General features: G+C 40.4%; 1 protein-coding gene across 3 annotated transcripts in view; it reads left to right on the top strand.

Moving 5' to 3' along the window:
- The window catches only part of LOC144959038 (cys-loop ligand-gated ion channel-like), a 193,352-nt gene that overhangs the window by 71,445 nt on the left and 101,229 nt on the right, over positions 1-20,678 (top strand). The window contains exon 1 of one of the 3 annotated variants that reach the window (XM_078891378.1): positions 165-673. The exons of the other annotated variants lie outside the window; for them this stretch is intronic. Coding sequence (XP_078747504.1) covers positions 530-673 — 144 coding nt within the window. The 5' untranslated portion in view covers positions 165-529. Of the gene's footprint in view, positions 1-164; positions 674-20,678 lie in introns of those variants that run through there. 3 annotated transcript variants of the gene reach the window in all.

Here is a 20,678-nt window from a genome sequence, read left to right as displayed (position 1 = left end):
CCGGGAGGAGCATCCCCACAAACCAACACCTGCAAAGTCTTACTTAAAGTCGTGTGTTTGAGAGTCTTCGCTAAGATGAGGGCCATTTAAATCGATCAATGTATTTGAAGGACGAGTTTCCTGGCTACAATTGTTTATATTATTCGTGTTTTTTCCAGAGTGGGGAAGTTGGCTAAACAAAATGGCGTCGTCTTGAATTCCCCAGTGTCACGTATGGATAAATTGTGTTCAGGATGAAGTATAATATACTCACAAGACTGCCCGTCAAACTATAATCATATGAAAGAATTAGGACTTAACCGAGTTATTTCCGCTATAGTATTGTCTTTCAACAATGGACATATACAATTATCAATGTCTTCTATGGCCCAAGGAACTATACTTCGTGAAAAAGTAGGATGTGAGGCCTATATCAAACGTCCACACTAATTGAAGACGTACTTCTGTGAAGGCGAGGGGACGCTTTATCACCTCACCCCTCCTCCTCCTCCCCTCTCCCACCTTTACTCGCCCCATAACACAACAAACAATGTACACCAATCATGAGTACTCCAGTACGCCTGCCCTCACTGAGCAGACGCCACTGGCAAACCTGACCATGGATCTGAACAGGCCGAGGAGTCGACTCACTTATAGTGGATGTTTTTCTTTCGAGGAAAGACTTCAGAAAAAGGTAAGATTTGATTTGTTTTTTGTTTTTTCTCTCCATCTTTTCCTTATCGTTTCAAATCGGTATTTTGTCGTGTGCAATCATATATAAAAACAACCCCCAACCCCCCCCCCCCCCCAAAAAAAAAAAAAAAAAAACAAAGGGAAAAGAACCATTTCAACCTCAATTAAAAATATCATGTGTAATCTATTGGTTAATTGGTTAAAGATGCTACTCTGTCGGAATGAATTGACCCCCCCCCCCCCCCACACACACACAAAGTCAATTAAGTGATTGTTTTCTCTTTCTTTCTTTATTTCTTTTTTTTCTGTGATAGTCAAAAGTTTTAGAAATTACAATTAAAGCACCCAAGAAATTTAAGACAAAAGGGAATTAGTTCAAATAATAATAATAATAAATAATAATAATAATAATAATAATAATAATAATAATAATAATAATAATAATAATAATAATAATGATGATGATGATGATGATGGTGACGATAGTAGTGATAATAATAATAATAATAATAATAATAATAATAAATAATAATAATAATAATAATAATAATAATAATAATAATAATAATAATAATAATAATAAGCATATTTCTATAGCGCCTTTCGTCGAAACCTCATAGGGAACAGCAGATGTAGATTCAAAACACGATCTATTTAATATGTTTGTCTTGTAAATCATCTCTCTGTATTATTTTCTGCTTTACAAATATTTTATGATTTGTAAACATTTGAGTCCCTAAGTGGGAATTTGTACTTGTGTCAGGATGAGACTTTAAGGTGATCTCAAACTCAGTACACTGATAGTGTGCACTTAGAATCTACACCTTTCTCTATTTGAACCAATTCCCATTTGTCCTACTGTTCTTGGGTGCTTTAATTGTAATTCTAAAACTTTTGATTTTGACCATCCCATTTTCTGACTTTTTACTGGCGCTGATATGACCTTAATATGTTGCAAGTGCCGTAAAACCCTTAACAATAATAATAAAACAATAAGTAATTGCCAGATGTAGTTGTGTTCATATCAACAAAGATGGCCGCTCCTCCCATTGATGGTTATCATAGACATTAATGCTATTAGACTCGTTGAACTTACTCCGGTTTATGTTCATATTCGGCCCTTCTTGTTGTCATGGTTGATGTTATTGTTATCTTTGTCGTCGTTGTCGTCATCGTTGTTGTTGATATTCTTCTTATTGGTTGTTGTTGTGGTCATCGTCATCTTCCAATGCTTTCTTGATGTGATCTCGTGCAAATATATTATTACCGTTGTTGTTGTTGTTGTTGTTGTTGTTACTATTGCTGTCGTCGAGATCATTGTTGTTATGAATACAATCATTGTTGCTGGTGTTGGTTTTTGTTGTTGTTCTTGTTGTTGTTTCTAGTATTGTCGTCATCATCATTGTTGCTGTTTTTGTTCTTTTTATTGTTATTGTGTCGCCACGCCACCATTGTTGTTGTTGTTGTTGTTGTTCTTGTTGTTGTTGTTTCTAGTATTGTCGTCATCATCATTGGTGCTGTTATTGTTCTTTTTATTGTTGTTGTGTCGCCACGCCACCATTGTTGTTGTTGTTGTTGTTGTTCTTGTTGTTGTTGTTTCTAGTATTGTCGTCATCATCATTGGTGCTGTTATTGTTCTTTTTATTGTTGTTGTGTCGCCACGCCACCATTGTTGTTGTTGTTGTTGTTGTTGTTTCTCGTATTGTCGTCATCATCATTGGTGCTGTTATTGTTCTTTTTATTGTTGTTGTGTCGCCACGCCACCATTGTTGTTGTTGTTGTTCTTGTTGTTGTTGTTTCTAGTGTTGTCGTCATCATCATTGTTGCTGTTGTTGTTCTTTTTATTGTTGTTGTGTCGCCACGCCACCATTGTTGTTGTTGTTGTTCTTGTTGTTGTTGTTTCTAGTATTGTCGTCATCATCATTGTTGCTGTTGTTGTTCTTTTTATTGTTGTTGTGTCGCCACGCCACCATTGTTGTTGTTGTTGTTGTTGTTGTTTCTAGTATTGTCGTCATCATCATTGTTGCTGTTTTTGTTCTTTTTATTGTTGTTGTGTCGCCACGCCACCATTGTTGTTGTTGTTGTTCTTGTTGTTGTTGTTTCTAGTATTGTCGTCATCATCATTGTTGCTGTTGTTGTTCTTTTTATTGTTGTTGTGTCGCCACGCCACCATTGTTGTTGTTGTTGAGATTTTTGTCGTCGTTGTTGTTGTTGTTGTTTTTGTGTAGTTGACGTTGTCATGTCATCATCGCTCTTTCCCAATTCCTGCTCGATGCCATTTCGTACGAATATGTCTGCAATCAGCATAAAAGCCGTTCGGCCTTACTTGTTATAGATGGAACGATATTGACGTGACTCGGCTCGTTCGAATGTTAAGTATAATAAGTGGGTATCCCTTGTAAAGCAATTTGATGACACTTAGTCGGTATTGTGTCATATAGAATAGCCTGTATTTTACTTAAACAGATTATTGACGCTACTATACGTTTAGTAAAATGCTTACAACAAGAAAAAGAGTGACGTCAATTTCGTTCCTTCTATACAGATTGATGTTTTAACAGTTTGACATTTTGTCAAAAGACAGACTAAACAAGATAAATCTGTAATTTGTCAGCGCTGCAATTTATTTCTGCTCAACGATTCAGCAGAGACGTGGATGTATGATTGTCCCCCTTTGACATAAGCACTGACTTGGTAATGGCAGCGATGCGAATTCGATTTCATTTTGATGGATCTGTGGATCAAAAGCCTCTCCAAAAAAATCGATTGGACTATTTCCACCTCGTCGTTCGGCAAAGTGCACCAATTAGGAAGTCAATTTACATATGATATGCGTTTAGGCAAAATACTCACAACATCCGCCAACCGGTTTCTAATACACAAAACCAAGCGTAACCTAAAACGTTTATAGTCTGATTGAAAAACGACAAAAAATGAAAGAGCTGAGTATCGTCAATTTCGTTTCATCTATATAGATAATAATACTTACGACCCACCATCTAAAAACGGTATTTTGTCGGGATGTGCCAGGTACGGGAAATTGAACCTATCAATACAAATATAAAACTTGGGTGTAATTTCTATGGCACTCGATTTCGGATTGTGACGTCGAAATATTTTGTTTTCATCTGACTTCCCCGCCCATGTCCACTTAGCTGTAATTTGATACCTGTGAATATATTTGTATTCCATCCTTAAGCTCAAAATTGGATGTGAAGCTTAATATAGACTTTAACTTGATATCAATATCTTCAAAGTTTTTTACTTTACTATATAATAATTGTCATGGGGTAACAAAATGACCCCGACGTACGCTTAGGGTTAAAGGGGGTAAGGACATTTCCCCAACCTTTGAAGTGGCCGAGTGGTTAAGGCATTGAGCTGTGACCCGGAATATCCTCGATTCGAGCCCGCTTCAGGCATTTTCGTTTTTTTTTCTTGGGCAAATTGTTAACCACCAATTTGCCCACTTGGACAAAATGGGTGATTCCTGTTGATATCAGACATCTATTTTGATGAATTATCTATATTCCTTCGTGGAATGCCTCGGCGACGATATATTGGCGGAAGGCCATACTTTTGTGGGTTTTTTTTTTTTTTTGTTTTTTTTTTGTTGGTTTTTTTGAAGTACTTAAAACTTCTTATTCTGGTCATGTGATCTTAAACTCGTTTGATTCGGACGTTTTACAAAATCGACACGTAACGACTAGCCAAGCCGATAGTGGATTTGTCTCTGGTAGAATAACTCACCAACAAACTCAATTACCAACACGAATACGATTACTGCTAAAGGAAACGAAGAACGATCGGTCAAAACCTATCATAGAAGCGTATCCAATCTTAATATTCGTTATGTCGTAATCGGTCATGGAACAATCCACTTATGGATTCGATTACTAACAAGCGAGAAGACTCGATCCAAATTGTGCACGGAAGCTTATCCTAATTCGATACCATTCAGTACCTAAACACGTGAATCTTTGCGTAACATTTTCGGCGTTCTTGCATAACATGCACACTTGGACTAACGACTGGAACCGTGTGGTACTCGGTACTCGTTAGAGTGACTTGTTTTACCTTCCCCTAGCGATTCCATCCTATCTGTCCTTCTAATCAAATTCTTGTTATGTGCCAAATAAGATTTCGTTCCTGGCCTATAGGATTCAATAGTCTGATGTCACGTCCGCCCAGCAAATGAGCAGCTTGGTTCTAAACAAAGAAAACCGGTACATTTTATTCTTCATGCTGGCTGGAACCTTTTCACATGTAATCAGGATGTATTAAAGTCAAAATATGATCAGATTTATAATGTTTTTCTCCTCTAGATACACTTTTATGATCGTCGGAGAGGTATTTCATAAGTGCATCCGCCATTGTTCCGATAGTTTAGAACCATTACGAGGGAAGTGACGTCACGACTGTTGAAGCCCATTCTTGTCATGTGCCAAATGAGATTTGGTTCCTGGCAAATTGCCGTTCATTGTCCACCGTTACGTTGACCCAACATTTGGAAATGGGATTAGGCCGATGGCACTGGCATTGCTATCGTGAATACCTTTGGAAGATGCTGCATGCAAACACCCACTCTCGGATTGGTGGTCTGGCTGGCTATGACACCCGCCTTCGGGCTGGAAGGTCCAGGGTTCAAGTCTCGTTCTGAACAGTTCGGAGTTCATTCCTTGGAAAGGCTGTTTACTCACTTTCTCTTTCTTTATATATATATATATATATATATATATATATATATATATATATATATATATATATATATATATATATATATATAAAACACGCTCTCTCTTTCTTTCTTTCTTTATCTATCCCCTCTCTCTCTCTCTCTTTCTCTCTCTCTCTCTTTCTCTCTCTCTCTCTCTCTCTCTTTCTACCTCCCTCTCTTTTTCTCTCTCTTTTTCTTTCTCTGTGTAGGTGTGTTCCTGTTAAATATTATTCTTTATTAAGGCTTTACAGATAATGGATAACGCACATCATTGAGACATCCCATTAACCCAGTCTATTTGTTTTGTCCACCCACACACACACACAAATACACACACGCACACACAAAAACACACAAATACACAAACACAAACACACACAAACACACACACACACACACACACACACACACACCCAGACCCAGACACATTATCTCTATATCTGTATCTATCTCTTTCTCTAACTTCTTCTATTTGCATTCTTTCTCTCTCTCTCTCTCTCTCTCTCTCTCTCTCTCTCTCTCTCTCTCTCTCTCTCTCTCTCTCTCTCTTCTCTACTCTCCTACGCTTGTTCTCTCTCGCGCGCCTTCTCTATTTCTCTCCACCCCCTCCTATAGATAGAATGCGCTTGGCCAAGGAGTTCACAACATTGCCATCCGGAAGTATAACGGACCAACACACAAACTCTGTGTAACCATGAACTTTTATAGTCTGGTTAATACAGTTTAGTGAGAACAACTCACAAACGCGGATGGCAAAAACAATAACAAAGGCCCGAGTGACGTCATCTGCATACTATATATATATATATATATATATATATATATATATATATATTATATATATATATGTGTGTGTGTGTGTGTATGTTCTTGTAAAATTCAAAGATGTTTCTAAACGATTTACCGATACTAAATCACACACATCAATCATTGTGACATCCCATTAATCCAGGTTATTTATTTTGTCCACACACACACACACACATACATACACACACACATACACACACAGACTCATACACACATTCTCTCTTGATATACATTTCTGTGTGTCTGTTCATGTAAAATTTAAATATCTTTTTTTTACCGATATCAAATAACACACATCATTAAGACAACCCATCAATCCAGTCGATTTGTTTTGTCCAAATACCCCGTCGGTGTCTGTTTGTCTAATCTTACAAATAATTAGTGCCGCGCTGAGGGCCGGACCGAGGACCGGTCCCACGGTCTTTTAGCTGTGAACCGTGGTCCAGTCCCAAAGAGGAAGACCGCCGGCGGTCCTCACTTCTTATCACCTTTCAACGGTCTCGCGCCATACTACTTCCCCAGCGATTCGTTGCCTCGGTCCTTTGCCTATCTTCCACCAATCACCACCCATCCCACTTAATTAATCGCACCCACCCCCTTTGCCATACACTAAACGACACAGACGACCATAGAGGCAGACGACCACCTCCCTCCACTCCGCAAACCGCCCTTTCGTGTGTGAGATGGGGGGAACAGGAGGCGCACGCCTTGGACGATTCCATTATACGGGGTAAATTTCAAAATTTACTACACCATAATGATCGCAATGACAATGATCTATGATGAAGGCATGACCCCTCTTCTCTAATGGGTTATTGTTTGAAATGTATGTGACTACTAAAGATGTGTGTGTGTGTGTGTGTGTGTGTGTGTGTGTGTGTGTGTCGAACCTAGCAAGTTGCAAGTCTGATTTTTTGTTTTCTTTTGTCCATCTCTTGTCGCCACTCCTTTCTATCGCATTGTTGTCATTTAAAATAATACAATAATATTAAAATTTCGTTTGGTGTTTTAACTAATCAAGTAATATGAGTTTCATTAGTTTCTTCCGTCCAAAAAAACCCAGTTATAACGTCTGTATTTTTAAAAGGTCCAATAGAATATTTGGGGACCCCGATAGCTCAGTTGATAGAGCACTCTCTTTATACGCAAAGGGCCAGAGATCGATCCCGGGTGCAGTCGATTTTTTTCTGAATCCCTGTCTACTCAGCAATGAATGGGTAGCTGAGTTTGTTAGATCTGGCGAAAAGTCACCATCGACCCCTCTTATCACCTCATCCACCCCCTCTTATTATAACTTCACGTCTCTCTCTTACTCTTCAATGCTCGCTGCCCTCTAATGTGTGTGTGTGTGGGGGGGGGGAGGGGGGGTAGGAGTTGCGTGTGTGTATCAACGCCACGAACAACTCGATCAACGCCTTGGGCGATGCCATTATCTCCGTTAATGGGGATAAATTTCAAATTTTATTAAATTATCGAAGTAACAATGAAGTACGGTGAGCAAATAAAGAAGGCATCACCCCTCTTCTCTAATTAGGTTACAATTTGAAATGAGTGTGACTACTCCGTGTGTTTTACTCCTGTAGGCCACGGTTTTCATCGTGTAGCGGTCTTTAACGGTTCAAGAATGAACGGACCGGTCTAGAGACCGGTCCTTGCGGTCTTCATTTCCCAAGGACCGTAGGACCGTGGTCCTTAAGCTTGCCAAGGACCGCCCCGCACTACAAATAATACCTCATAACTATTCGTCCTCACAAACATATTATAGTTCATAACAAATGAAAATCGATTTGCAAAACCTACCATGATCAAACTGTTTTTGTCAGTCAATATAAATCGCCAGAAATTAATGTATGTTTTAAAACAATGAAAATACCCCCCCCCCCCAATAGAGAGAGATCACAGGTGTTTTGTTCACTTCCTTGAAATCTCAATGTCATTATATAAACTAGTGCAAACTCTAATTTCTCATTTGTTCGTGCTTGCCATTATTATCATAGATCATATCTATTGCTTACCCATTAACAAAATTGCAATGGTCTCAAATACTTATTGTTATTGTTATTGTTGTTGTTGTTGTTGTTGTTGTTGTTTTTGTTGTTGTTGTTGTTGTTGTTGTTGTTGTTGTTGTTCTTCTTCTTCTTCTTCTTCTTCTTCTTCTTCTTCTTCTTCTTCTTCTTCTTCTTCTTCTTCTTCTTCTTCTTCTTCTTCTTCCAGACTACAGTTCCTATTTATGAATTTCGCGACTCACAAAAATAAACCCACATATTCATAATTCACTCTGTGATCATTTCATTATTTGATAGTTTTCCATGTTTCCAAAACCATTTCAAATTCTGAATTGTTTTAAATTTCTATCAACTCCTGAGAGAGTTCATTCCATAAACGAACGGCAGAGGGAAATAAAGAATGTTGGCGGGTGTCTGTTCTTGGTGTTTGAATTGATAGTGTGTTGTCGTGTCCTCTTGTTAGTCTGGGGTTGTTTGTCTAATGTAGTTGGGGAGTTGAATGCTGGTGTTGCCTGTATTAATTTTTGGAAGGGAGATAACTTGTTTCTCTCGCGACGATGTTGCATTTTTTTTCTAGACCTAAGTTTTCTGTGAGTTTTGTTAGGTTATTGGTATGTGAGTAATTATTAGTTATTCTCCCTGCAGCTCTATTTTGTACCATTTCGATCTTGTTGATATGTTTTAGTGAAGGGATCCCATACTATGGCCTGATTTAAGAGATATTTCAAATCATTTAGTCGGCGCAGGGGCAATCTTCTTTGCTACCACTTTAGAAGTCGTGGTGAAATTTTGTCGGATTCCGATGCCTTACTTGTTTTTAGATTATTTATCAGATTGTCATGTCCTTGACCGATAGATCAATCTCGGCATAATTGAGTGTTTTATTGTTTCTTGTCCTAATGTTCTATCATTTTGTTCAGTTGTAAAAGCGGAGCAATATTGTTTGTTAAGCATGTTAGCATTTTCTCTGTTATCAGTACATATGACACTCTGGTCTCTTGTCAGTTACGATAAGCGGGTTACAAAAAGTAGAAGAATATTTCAAGGTTCAACATCTAGCAACTGTATTTTAAATGTATCTTGATTTTGACCCATACTCTACAATTTCGAATATAGACCAATACCAATGGATATCAAAACAATCATGGATGGGCGTAAGGATGGGCAATATTTGATATCACTACTCTTTGAATTAATAAGTACCTGATAATTATGGCTGACACCTGTTGACATTGAGCTTCGGCTCAGTGGATAGTCTTATGTTTCTATTTATTCACTGTGTGGAATCTTTAATTTTTACCTGATGTGGACTAATCTTAATATTGGAACTTTTAACTTAAGATCTATTAAAAGTAACATTCGAAAGGAACAACTGTGTCAAGATTTAGAAAGTTATAAAATCGATGTGTTGTGTTTACAAGAGACGAAGATCCAAGATGGCGTCGACCAAACAATAAATGGTCACAGACTGCTGTGCTTTGCTTCCAGTTCACCTCACTATGGATGTGGATTTCTCAGAAATAAAAACTGCAGGGATTTGACTAGTGACGAATGGAATGTTTCGGACAGAATATGTGTTCTTGAGCTTAAGTGTAAGATCAATTCAAGGGACCAGAATAACGATAATAAAGACGATCACGGTAAGAAGACGTTCACTATCTCAATCGTAAATGTTTACACACCAACAAGTCAACGCGCAAAACAATACCCAGAGGAAACTGATAAATTTTACAAAGACCTAGACGATACACTGAACAAAATAGGAAACAAATCAATATTAATAATTGCTGGAGATTTTAATGCCAAAGTAGGAAAACGTCTCGACAGTGACACACTATGTTTAGGATCATACTCAAAAGGAAAACGTAACGATAACGGAGAAAAATTAGTCCAGTTCTGTGAACAGAGAAAACTTTTCATAACAAACAGTGCTTTCAACCACCCATCAAGACACCAGACAACATGGGTAGGACAAAGGAAAGACCAAACCCAAGACAAAATGATAACAATACACAACCAAATAGACTATATCATATGTCGACACCGCCATAAACACTACTCAACCAACTCGCGATCATACGGTGGTACACTGCTAACATCCGATCACAAACTTGTAAAAACGAATTTCAACATAAATGTGTACAGACAACGAAGACAGAAAGGTAAAACGGCAGTCAAAATAAACACGGCAAAAATAGTAAATGAGCGAGAATGTCGCATTCATTACCAATATGAACTTAACTCAAGTCTATTTAAAATAAAGCAAAACAGCAATCCAAACAATGAATGGAAAGAGACGCAAGCGGCAATGAAATATGCGGGGGAAGAAAGTGCAGGCTCTATTAATACAACTAAGAACAAACCAAATCGAACGCCTAACATCGCTATTAACGATCTATCGCGGCAACAAAAAGAACTTAGGATCAGGATACAAAACACGAAAGACTCGGAAGAAATAATAAACCTGAAAACGGAACGAAACAAAATACTGCATTCAATTCGATCACTTACAATAAAACACAGAAACGAGGAATTAGACAAAAAAGTGGAAGACATAGAAAAGTCCAAAAATAACGCATCGTCTATGTTCAAAGCGACGAAATCTCTGAACCGAAAACCATTCGAGAACCCAAAACTACAGGATAAATTTGGCAAACAGACAACAAATCCCAACGATATCCTTGACATTGTAACTGACCACTTCCAACCCCGTGTGGTCTCCGGGGTCCCTCAACTGAGAGGGAAAAGAATTGAGCCACCGTAAGCTCATGCGTGTCGTAGAAGGCGACTAAAAGAGCCATTCTGGTTTGGTGGTAACCAACGAAAAACCACACGACTGGTGAGAGAAAAATGGAGAGAGACACAGTGGCTCCACAGACCCCCCACACCCCAGCCCTTTTTATGAGAATGGCTTCATTCACCCATTTTGCTATTTTTCTTGTCCTGGCAATCATCCCCAAACTTTTTCTCCCCCCAAATCCCAAGAACGTAGTATATAAAAGATGTTTTGAGGAATGACGGTTTCAGTTTAAAGAGAGCAAGGGAAGGCGATGGCATAGCACAAATCCCACCCCCTTTTACCATATTTGAGCTATGATTTCCATTCCATACCCCATTTCCCCAATGATTCCAAATTTCCCTTCCTTATCAAAATTGAGTTGCCAGGACAGAGAGAGAGAAAGAACGGAGGAAAACAAGCCTTCTTAACTGTCTTCTATCCCCCAGTATCTCTATACCCTGTACCGTTGAAATAGGTTCAACGAGGAGATATTCCTTTCCAAATCCTGCACAGCAGGCACCTTTCTGCTGAGGGTGCGCAGTTCCGAGAGGACCCCGATAAGGAGGAGCTATTGATCCTGGAGGCTGAGGGGGGTTCACCTTGCGAGGTGTTTCTACCCCAACACTCCTCTTTGGCTTGACGCTTCTCTAAAGACGGGTGGGTAGCCTACCTTGTAGATGGCCCGAGCTACCCAACGCAGAGATGCCAAACCTATTTTTTGGCACTCCCCTCCATTTAGGCAAAGAGATTGGAAGGACTAGATTTAAAACCATATCTAGTTCCTGTCCCCCATGAAATTTCTTTTTAATCATGGTTTGTCATCTCTGAATCAGCAGTCAGTCTTTGTGCAACGCAAAGATTAGGGTCAATCCGAGAGAAAGGCCTGGAGGCGGGACGTCCCCCAACTCCACCCCTCGAGTCCTTTTCTTTTTTTTTTTTTTTTTTTTTTTTTTTTTCCCAAGGACCATGGAAGGACAAGAGGAGGCCAGACTTGAGGAGTATAGCTTCGGTGAGTGCCTTACCCCCCAAGTGTGGGACTGAGCCGTGCTAGTGGGCACAATATAGCCGGGTTGAATAAAAATTTATATATATCATGGCCAAAAATATGAAAAACTCTCCCCTTAAAGCCCCACCCCAGACAGGTAAAAAAAGAAAGATAACTGCCCCGATGACTCTTGATGACTTACCAGGAATGGCAACCCCAAAATTCTCGCCGTTCCTGGTAATTCAACCGAATGAGGAAAACATCAAACTGAACACTTTGAGTATCTTCACCATCAGCAAGGCACTCAAAGCAAATGGCGCCGGTACACCAAAGGCAGTGAACAGGAACAACTCTGGCACTTTAATGATACAAGTGCAGGGTCGACAAGAGAGTGAGAACCTCTTGAAATGTACCAGATTCTCTGACATCCCAGTCACCGTTGAGGCTCACAGGAGCCTCAATAGGTCAAAAGGTGTCATAAGAAGCAGAGATCTGGTAGGCTGTTCGGAGCAGGAGATGGTTGAGGAACTGGAGGGTGTTGTCGAAGCTCGGCGGGTTAGCATCCGCCGCGGCGACAGCACAATCCAGACCAACACCTGGATCCTGACTTTTGACAGCCCGAGACCCCCGTCGAGAATAAGAATTGAATACCTCGACTTGGAGGTTCGGCCTTACGTCCCGAACCCCATGAGATGTTTTAACTGCCACCGGTACGGCCATACGAAAACAAACTGCCGCCGTAAAGCTACATGCCCCCGCTGCGGCAAAGAAGACCACAATGAGGAAAACTGCAAAGTGGACCCTTGTTGTCTGAACTGCCAAGGCAAGCATGCAGCACATTCGAAAGATTGTCCTAAGTGGCAAGAAGAAAAGGCAATCTTGACATACAGAGCCACTTACGGCGGTACGTTTGCTCAGGCAAAAGCAGTGATCTGCCCCCCTCGGCAGGTCGCTGCTTCTGCCAAGAGTTATGCAGAAGTTGCCAGGGCTGCTGGTAATAACCAAAACAGCCATGGCAAAATCGCACAGACTAGAAAAGACAGTCCTCAAAAGAAAAAGCCATCAAGACCTAAAAACAAGGTCGCAAATGTGTCAAAAAATCTTTTTGACACATTGGAGGTTCAAGATGTGGAACCTGCAGCCCCCTCCACATCCACCTCCAAGGCGACCTCCACCCCCCCTCCTTCCCCAAACAAAAAAATTCTCCCCCTCATGGGCGTGGATGTTGGACCCACCCCCCATCTCCATTCCCGTGAGCCCTCTCTATCCCCCCAAAAACAAAACTCCACCCCTTCCCAGAATATGGAGCCACCAACACCAGTCGGGGGATCCACAAATCCCCCTGAGGGGCCTCAAAGCCCCAAAAAATCTAAGAACCCAGAGCGACCTAAAAATCCCAAGGGTTCAAAAAAACTCAGCCCTAAAAAAACCGAGAGGCCCTCCACAGGGCCTCCTTCTCCTATGGAAGTCTCTCCTCCTAGGAGAATAAAAGTAAAAGGGTTGAAGGCAGGCATACTGCCTAACCTCCCCACAAAAAATTAGGATACCTAGTCAGACAAGATTAATTTCCTGGAACATCAGAGGGATCAGATCAAATAGAACAGAATTGGACCTCCTCCTCCAGAGGAATCCTGATGTAGTCTGTCTGCAGGAAACAAAATTGCCAGCAGACGACTACACAGTAAAAGGATATACGGCCAATCATCTGATTCACTCTGATGGCCAGATAGCGTGTGGGGGAGTTTCAATTCTCACGAAGAAGAGCACCCCCCACCGCTTGATACCAATGAAAACAAATCTACAGGCAATAGCAGTGAGAGTGACATTGCACAGACCAATCACCATCTGCTCTGTGTACATCCCACCAGATCATCGCCTCCAGTCTGCCGAGCTAGAGGGAGTTCTAAACCAACTCCCCCCTCCCTATGTGATAATGGGAGATTTCAATGCTCACAGTCCTCTCTGGGGAAACACAGACACAAACCAGAGGGGAAAGGCAGTGGAGGCTTTCATAATGAAAATGGATGTATACTTGGCAAACGGTCTCGAGGCAACACGGGTAAATATTCACAATCTTACCACGTCTGCCATCGATCTCACTTTCTGTGATCCTACATTAGCTCCAGAGCTCTCCTGGACTGTGATCGATGACGATCACGGTTCTGACCATTTTCCGGTCTGCCTCGACATCACCCCGACTTCAAGGGCCCCACAGCCCAAACGTTGGAGTGTTCGGCGAGCAGATTGGGAAACTTTCTCACAGGAGTGTCACAGACTCCTTACGACAGAGGTGGACAGCTATGACAAATTCAAAAATATTTTAACAAATATCTGCAGCTCGACAATACCAACAACCTCTGGTAGACCGAGAAAACACAATCCCTGGTTTACAGAGGAATGTCGAGCGGCCCTACGGGAGAAGAAAAAAGCATACAGGAAAGCGATGAGATTCCCAATCCCTGAGAATTTCACAACATTTAGGAAATTACGAGCAAAGTGTAGGGAAGATCTTCCGAGAAAACAAACGGAGATCCTTCCAAAACTTTGTCTCCAAAATAAATAGCCAGACACCCCTAAATAGGGTGTGGAAGATGTTACGGAAACTGAAGGGATCTGATAGTGATTCACTAAATCACTTGACACGTCCCGATGGATCCGTGGCTGAAACAGAACAAGACATTGCCAACACTCTGGCCGAGAGGCTGGCGCACAGCTCCTCGTCTGCACACCACACACCACAATTTCTGCGCCATAAACAAAACGCAGAAAACACACCAATAAACTTTACATCTACAAACACCGAAGACTACAACAAACCATTTACACTTGAGGAGTTGGGTGCCTGCCTCCGTGACACAAATGTCACAGCACCGGGTCCTGACAACATCAGTTATGAAATACTCCGACATCTTCCACAAGATAGTCTGGTTGTCCTTTTGAATATCTATAACAAGATATGGACAACACAGACTTTTCCACCTAGTTGGAATCTGGCCACTGTGATTCCAATCCCAAAACCTGGGAAAGACCATTCGGACGCTTCAAACTACCGACCAATCTCCCTCACCAGCTGCCTATGCAAGCTGATGGAGAAAATGGTCAACAAGCGTCTGATGTTCTACTTGGAACACAACAACTCCCTCTCCGACCTCCAATGTGGCTTTCGAAAGAACAGATCAACTGTTGATCACCTTGTTCGACTAGAGAGCTTCATTCGTGAGGCCTTTGCCAAAGGTGAGCACTTGGTAGCAATCTTCTTTGACCTTGAGAAGGCCTTTGACACAACTTGGAAATTCGGAATCCTCAAAGATCTGCACAATCTTGGTCTGCGAGGAAACCTTCCAATGTTTGTCAGAGCATTTTTAAACAACAGATCCTTTCAGGTCAAAGCAGGATCCACCTTTTCTGATCCATTTGATCAGGAAGAGGGAGTTCCACAGGGTAGCATTCTGTCTCCCATTCTGTTTGAGATTAAAATAAACTCAATAGTGAATGCAATGAGACAGAATGTTGACTGTTCCTTATATGTTGATGACTTTCTTGTATGCTATCGAAGTAAATCGAGTATGGACACCATTGAGAGACAGTTACAACTCCAACTAAACAAACTGTCGGAGTGGGCAAATCTCAATGGTTTCTCCTTCTCCCCATCAAAAACAGTAGCTGTCCACTTCTGCCGAAAACGCACCTGCATTAGACAGCCTGACCTTTATCTCAACAATTCCAGAATTGAGGTAAAGGACGAAGCCCGATTCCTGGGTTTGATCTTTGATAGGAAACTAAATTTCCTCGCCCATATCAAAGATCTCAGACTGCGATGCATGAAAGCAATGAGAATAATGAGAGTTCTGTCGAGCATGGAATGGGGTTCGGACACAAACACTCTTCTAAAGATATACCGAACCCTTATTCGATCAAAACTGGACTACGCATCTTTTGTATACGGCTCTGCAAAACCATCCTACTTAGGCATGCTGGACCCAATTCATCATCAGGGACTGCGCTTGGCACTCGGGCTTTCCGCACTTCTCCAGTGGCAAGCCTTTATGCTGAGGCAGATGAGCCACCTCTCCATCTCAGGAGGAAAAAACTGGCTCTCCAGTATGTTACTAAGGTCACATCGCTGCACGACAACCCAGCACACAAACATGTACACTACACGGATAGGACACTAGAAGAAAAATTTCGTAAGCACCCAAAAATGACACCACCATTAGGTTGCAGAATAAAAAAAGACATCGCAGACATGAACATCAGTCTAGATAGGATACATCCATACGTCCAGGCAAAGACACCACCATGGTCCATACATAGACCAAACATAAATTTGGACCTAACAAAACTGGAAAAATCACAAACAGACCCACATATTTACAAACAGACACTAAAAGCAATATTACAAACATACAAAAACCATACTCACATATTTACGGATGGTTCAAAGAGCGCAGATGCAGTAGGATGTGCCTATCACTCATCGGAAGGCACAGGATCACTTCGCCTGGATAGAAATGTTTCGATCTTTACAGCGGAATCGAGAGCAATCCTAAATGCTCTCCGTTTGGCTGAGAGATCGAATAAAAATAAATTCTTGATCTTGTCTGACTCGCTGTCCGTACTTAAGGGATCTCAAATTTTTATTGCACCGATCCAAGACTCATAAGTATCTTGGAAGGTGCAAATAAATTATTTATTAAGAAAAAGAAAGTTTGTTTTCTCTGGTACCTAGTCATGTGGGTATCCAGGGGAACGAAGAAGCGGATCGACTGGCAAAAGAGGCGGTGAGCCAAGAATTACAAGAGGGCAGTAAAATCCCACACGCGGATTTAAAGATCAATATAAAAAAACATGTCCGAAAGGAATGGAACGATCCTGGAGTCGAGATGTACATAACAAATTAAAACAAATTAAAAGTGACCTCGGCCCCAGACCCAACTCGGGGCTAAAAAGAAGAGACGAGGTAAAAATAACTCGACTCCGGATCGGACATACTGCCCTCACTCACCGTTTCCTTCTGGAGAGGGATGAAAAACCCCTCTGCAGAACATGTAACTGTGACCTGACAGTTCAACACATTTTAATTGAATGTACAGAATTAGAACAGATAAGGTCACAACATTATGATAACAGAGACTTGAAGTCTCTGTTCCAGTCGGTCGATCCGCTTACAATTTTAAAGTATCTGCAGGAATGTGAACTCCTGCAGAAATTGTAGATACTTTTACTTAACAAACATGTAACTATTATGATTTTATAAAGATTTTATTACAACAGTACACGTTTTGATCAGCTGTGGCCCCTCGGGGCCGATAAAAGATTGATGAAAGACAGAAACGGGCGCTTAAATGACCTAAATAGTGTCGAAAGCGCCGTTAAACACCTAAAAACAAACAAACAATGACCACTTCCAGCAGAAATTTCACAAACAAGTCTCACAAATATCGCCCTTCTCAGGAAACCCTAGAGACCTAAACAACCGCATCACAACAACTGAAGTTAGAAATAGCATAAAGTGCCTAAACAATAACAGATCCCCAGGCGAAGATGAAATTCCCGCTGAAATGCGGTACACTCTCCCTGGATCTGAGCATTGCAAACATAATGAACAAAACATTCTCAACACACAAAGACTGGGACATAAACAGCGGTGTCCTAATTACAATACAAAAACCAGGAAAAACGAAAGGACCCGTAAACAACCTGCGCCCAATAACATTACTGAATACCATAAGAAAAACACTGTCAACTATTGTCCTCAACAGAATTAGACCGAAAATAGAAAAATACCTATCACATAGCCAAAGCGGGTTTCGCCAAGACCGAAGCACATCGGACGTTGTATGGACACATAAATGGTTGGCAGCAAAGGCACTCAAAGAAAACATATCCATAACAATAACCGGAATCGATATGTCCGCAGCCTTTGATACGATCGACAGAGGAAAACTTTTGGAGATATTAACAGAAATAGTAGACGAAGACGAGCTCCGAATAATCCGATTTCTCCTCAGCAACACAAAGATACAACCAAGGATATACGGGGCCACAAAACAGACGCAGTTCGAAAGTAACATCGGGACCCCCCAAGGAGATAGTCTGAGCCCGATTCTGTTCACAATATACTTAGAACACGCTCTGAAAGAAGTTCGAAAAGTCATTCCAAAACCAACGACTCATATTGAGAATGCAATCCCTAGAGAAATCGCCTATGCAGATGATGTCGATTTTATTGGATCAACACCAGCAAATATAGACATCATACAAAATACCCTCATGAAATATAACCTCCAAGTCAATGCCAATAAAACCGAATTTACAACAATATCGAGGAACAAAGAGGAATGGAAAAGAACAAAGAAAGTCGGCTCACTAATTGGAGACACCGAGGATGTACAAAGAAGAAAACAGCTATCAAACGCCGCACTCAGTAAACTCACCAATGTATGGATTAGAGGTGACAAAATAAAGAGAAAAACCAAACTGAAACTGTACCATGCTCTTGTAAAACCGGTACTTCTGTATAACTGCGGCACTTGGGCGTTGACAAAATCCGAAGAAGAACATCTGGATGCCTTCCATCGCACACAGCTAAGAAGGGTACTGGACATCAAATACCCCAAAAAGATCTCAAATGAATCACTCTATAAGATCACAAAAGAAAGACCAATCTCCCTTGACATTTTACAACAGCGATGGCAACTTTTCGGTCACATACTACGCAGGGACAAAAACATACCAGCAAACCAAGCCATGTCGTGATACTTCCAAAAACACGGGAACCTTTTCAGAGGAAGACCGATCACAACACTCCCTGTGATCCTAAACAAAAACCTCACAACACTTGGACAAAGCATTAGTCTCATAACGGCAGGGGACCTTGAAAATCTGAGAACCCTAGCAGAGGACCGGCAATATTGGAGACACCTCACACAGGAAATACTGGAAACAGCCAAGGCGACCCGATCTTTCGGTCGAGACGCGAAAGGCATCTAAGTCAAGTAAGTCAAGTGATAATTTAGCTATTTAGTCGATACTCGTCGATACTGATAAAAGTGTAGATAAAAGTGTATTTTTTGTCTTTCCAAAACTAACTTTTGAAATCCTGATATTTAACTATACAAATTATCATGGAGCAATAGGACGAGACTAACAAGTAAAATAGTATCATGGAAGGACAGACTGTGTTTGGCAACTTCCAATGACTTTTACATCATCATCCATCGTTGCTTGTACTCTTGAACACGTTACCGATCAGTGTCTCCACGTATCACGATCCTCTGTGGTGCGCCTGAAATCTGCGTTGCTTTTTAAATCTCGTTTGGCCATTCTTGGGTTATTTAGATATGTCATTCTCTGCCTTCCTCTATCTCTGTATCCTTCGATCATCCCAGATATCAACAACTTTTCTATTCTGTCTCTTCTCCACACATGTCCCAGAAATCGTAACTGCCTTTTCTGATGTTATCGATAAACATATGACAACATTTAAAAAACTAGGATTGTCCAATGTACTCTTTTAAATGAAGATGAATATTATAAGCAAACGAGAAATTCTCATTCAACGCATTAATTTTGTTAAACTGAAATATATGTCAGTGCATAACATAATCAGTCGGAAGAAAATTTTGGAGTTGCATTTTCTGAAAGATTGTGCCCTCCAGAGCATTTTAATCTTTATTTGAAGTAAATCGGGTGATTTTGGTCAGATGTATGGGAAAGGGATCCTGCAACTTTTCTCAAATTTCATAATTGTTCAACTTGACTAGCTGTAAAAATTATTTAGAGGTGAAATTAATCTTTGATATTTCTCGAAGATGTACAAAAAGAGTTGATTTAATCATTTATGACAAGATCTCAATTTGGATAGGAATTGACCTTCTAACTAAACTTGGCAATATGTCAGTTCAAACCTTTTCTCCATCCGATTGGTTATGTCATTCGCTGTAACATATGGTTAGGACAAAGTGGATTCCGACTACAAGTTTTTTTAAAGTACTTGAATATCGATCGGTAATTAATTTGTTTTTTAAGTCGATATTTGTTTTCCTTTCTGCTCAGTATCGATAAGTGCTACTCAAATAAATAGGGGATTTTAGACACGTTTTATTGATGGACCAAATAAGTTCGAAAATGATGACTATAGAAAACCTGAATTCATTGCAAAATGAAGTATTTCACAAATTATTGGTTAAGAAATATCTTTAAAATATTACTTCGAGGAGTGGAATGAAGGTACTTTTTCACGGCCTTGCATGTATCGTATTCGATTTTTTTAAATTGCTCAATAACATTCACGCTCCTGAATTATTTTGGCGCGAACCCCCCCCCCCCCCAAAAAAAAACAACAAAAAACAAAGAAAAAAAACCTAATTTAATATTTAATGAATCTAAAACTATGAAAGAATCCTATATCATAAATTTATCACTTTTTTGTTACATGAAAGACGCAATGTTCCTCCTGGGTAGCAATACTATTAAATCGTCTAATAATTGTTCTGAATTTCAAAGGATCGTCCGTGTCCTGAGATTTAAGTACGAACGTGAATATTGGTATCAAAACATCAGAGAATGCACGTCCTCGCCGGCAGAATAATTGACGAAGTTTGTTGATTGTGACGAAACATCCAAAAAGGGAGGTAATCCAAATAGTTAAAGATCTCGAGCTTTACTGGTCAGATTTGAGATAAACTTTAAAAAGGAAAAAAAAAA

The sequence above is a fragment of the Berghia stephanieae genome, chromosome 13, assembly GCF_034508935.2.
Source record: "Berghia stephanieae isolate SIO BIC M18660-M18661 chromosome 13, UCSD_Bste_1.3, whole genome shotgun sequence".
Classification (NCBI taxonomy): Eukaryota; Metazoa; Mollusca; class Gastropoda; order Nudibranchia; family Aeolidiidae; genus Berghia; species Berghia stephanieae.
The sequence above is the reverse complement of the archived record's forward strand: the minus strand, read 5'-3'. Positions and strand labels throughout refer to the sequence as shown.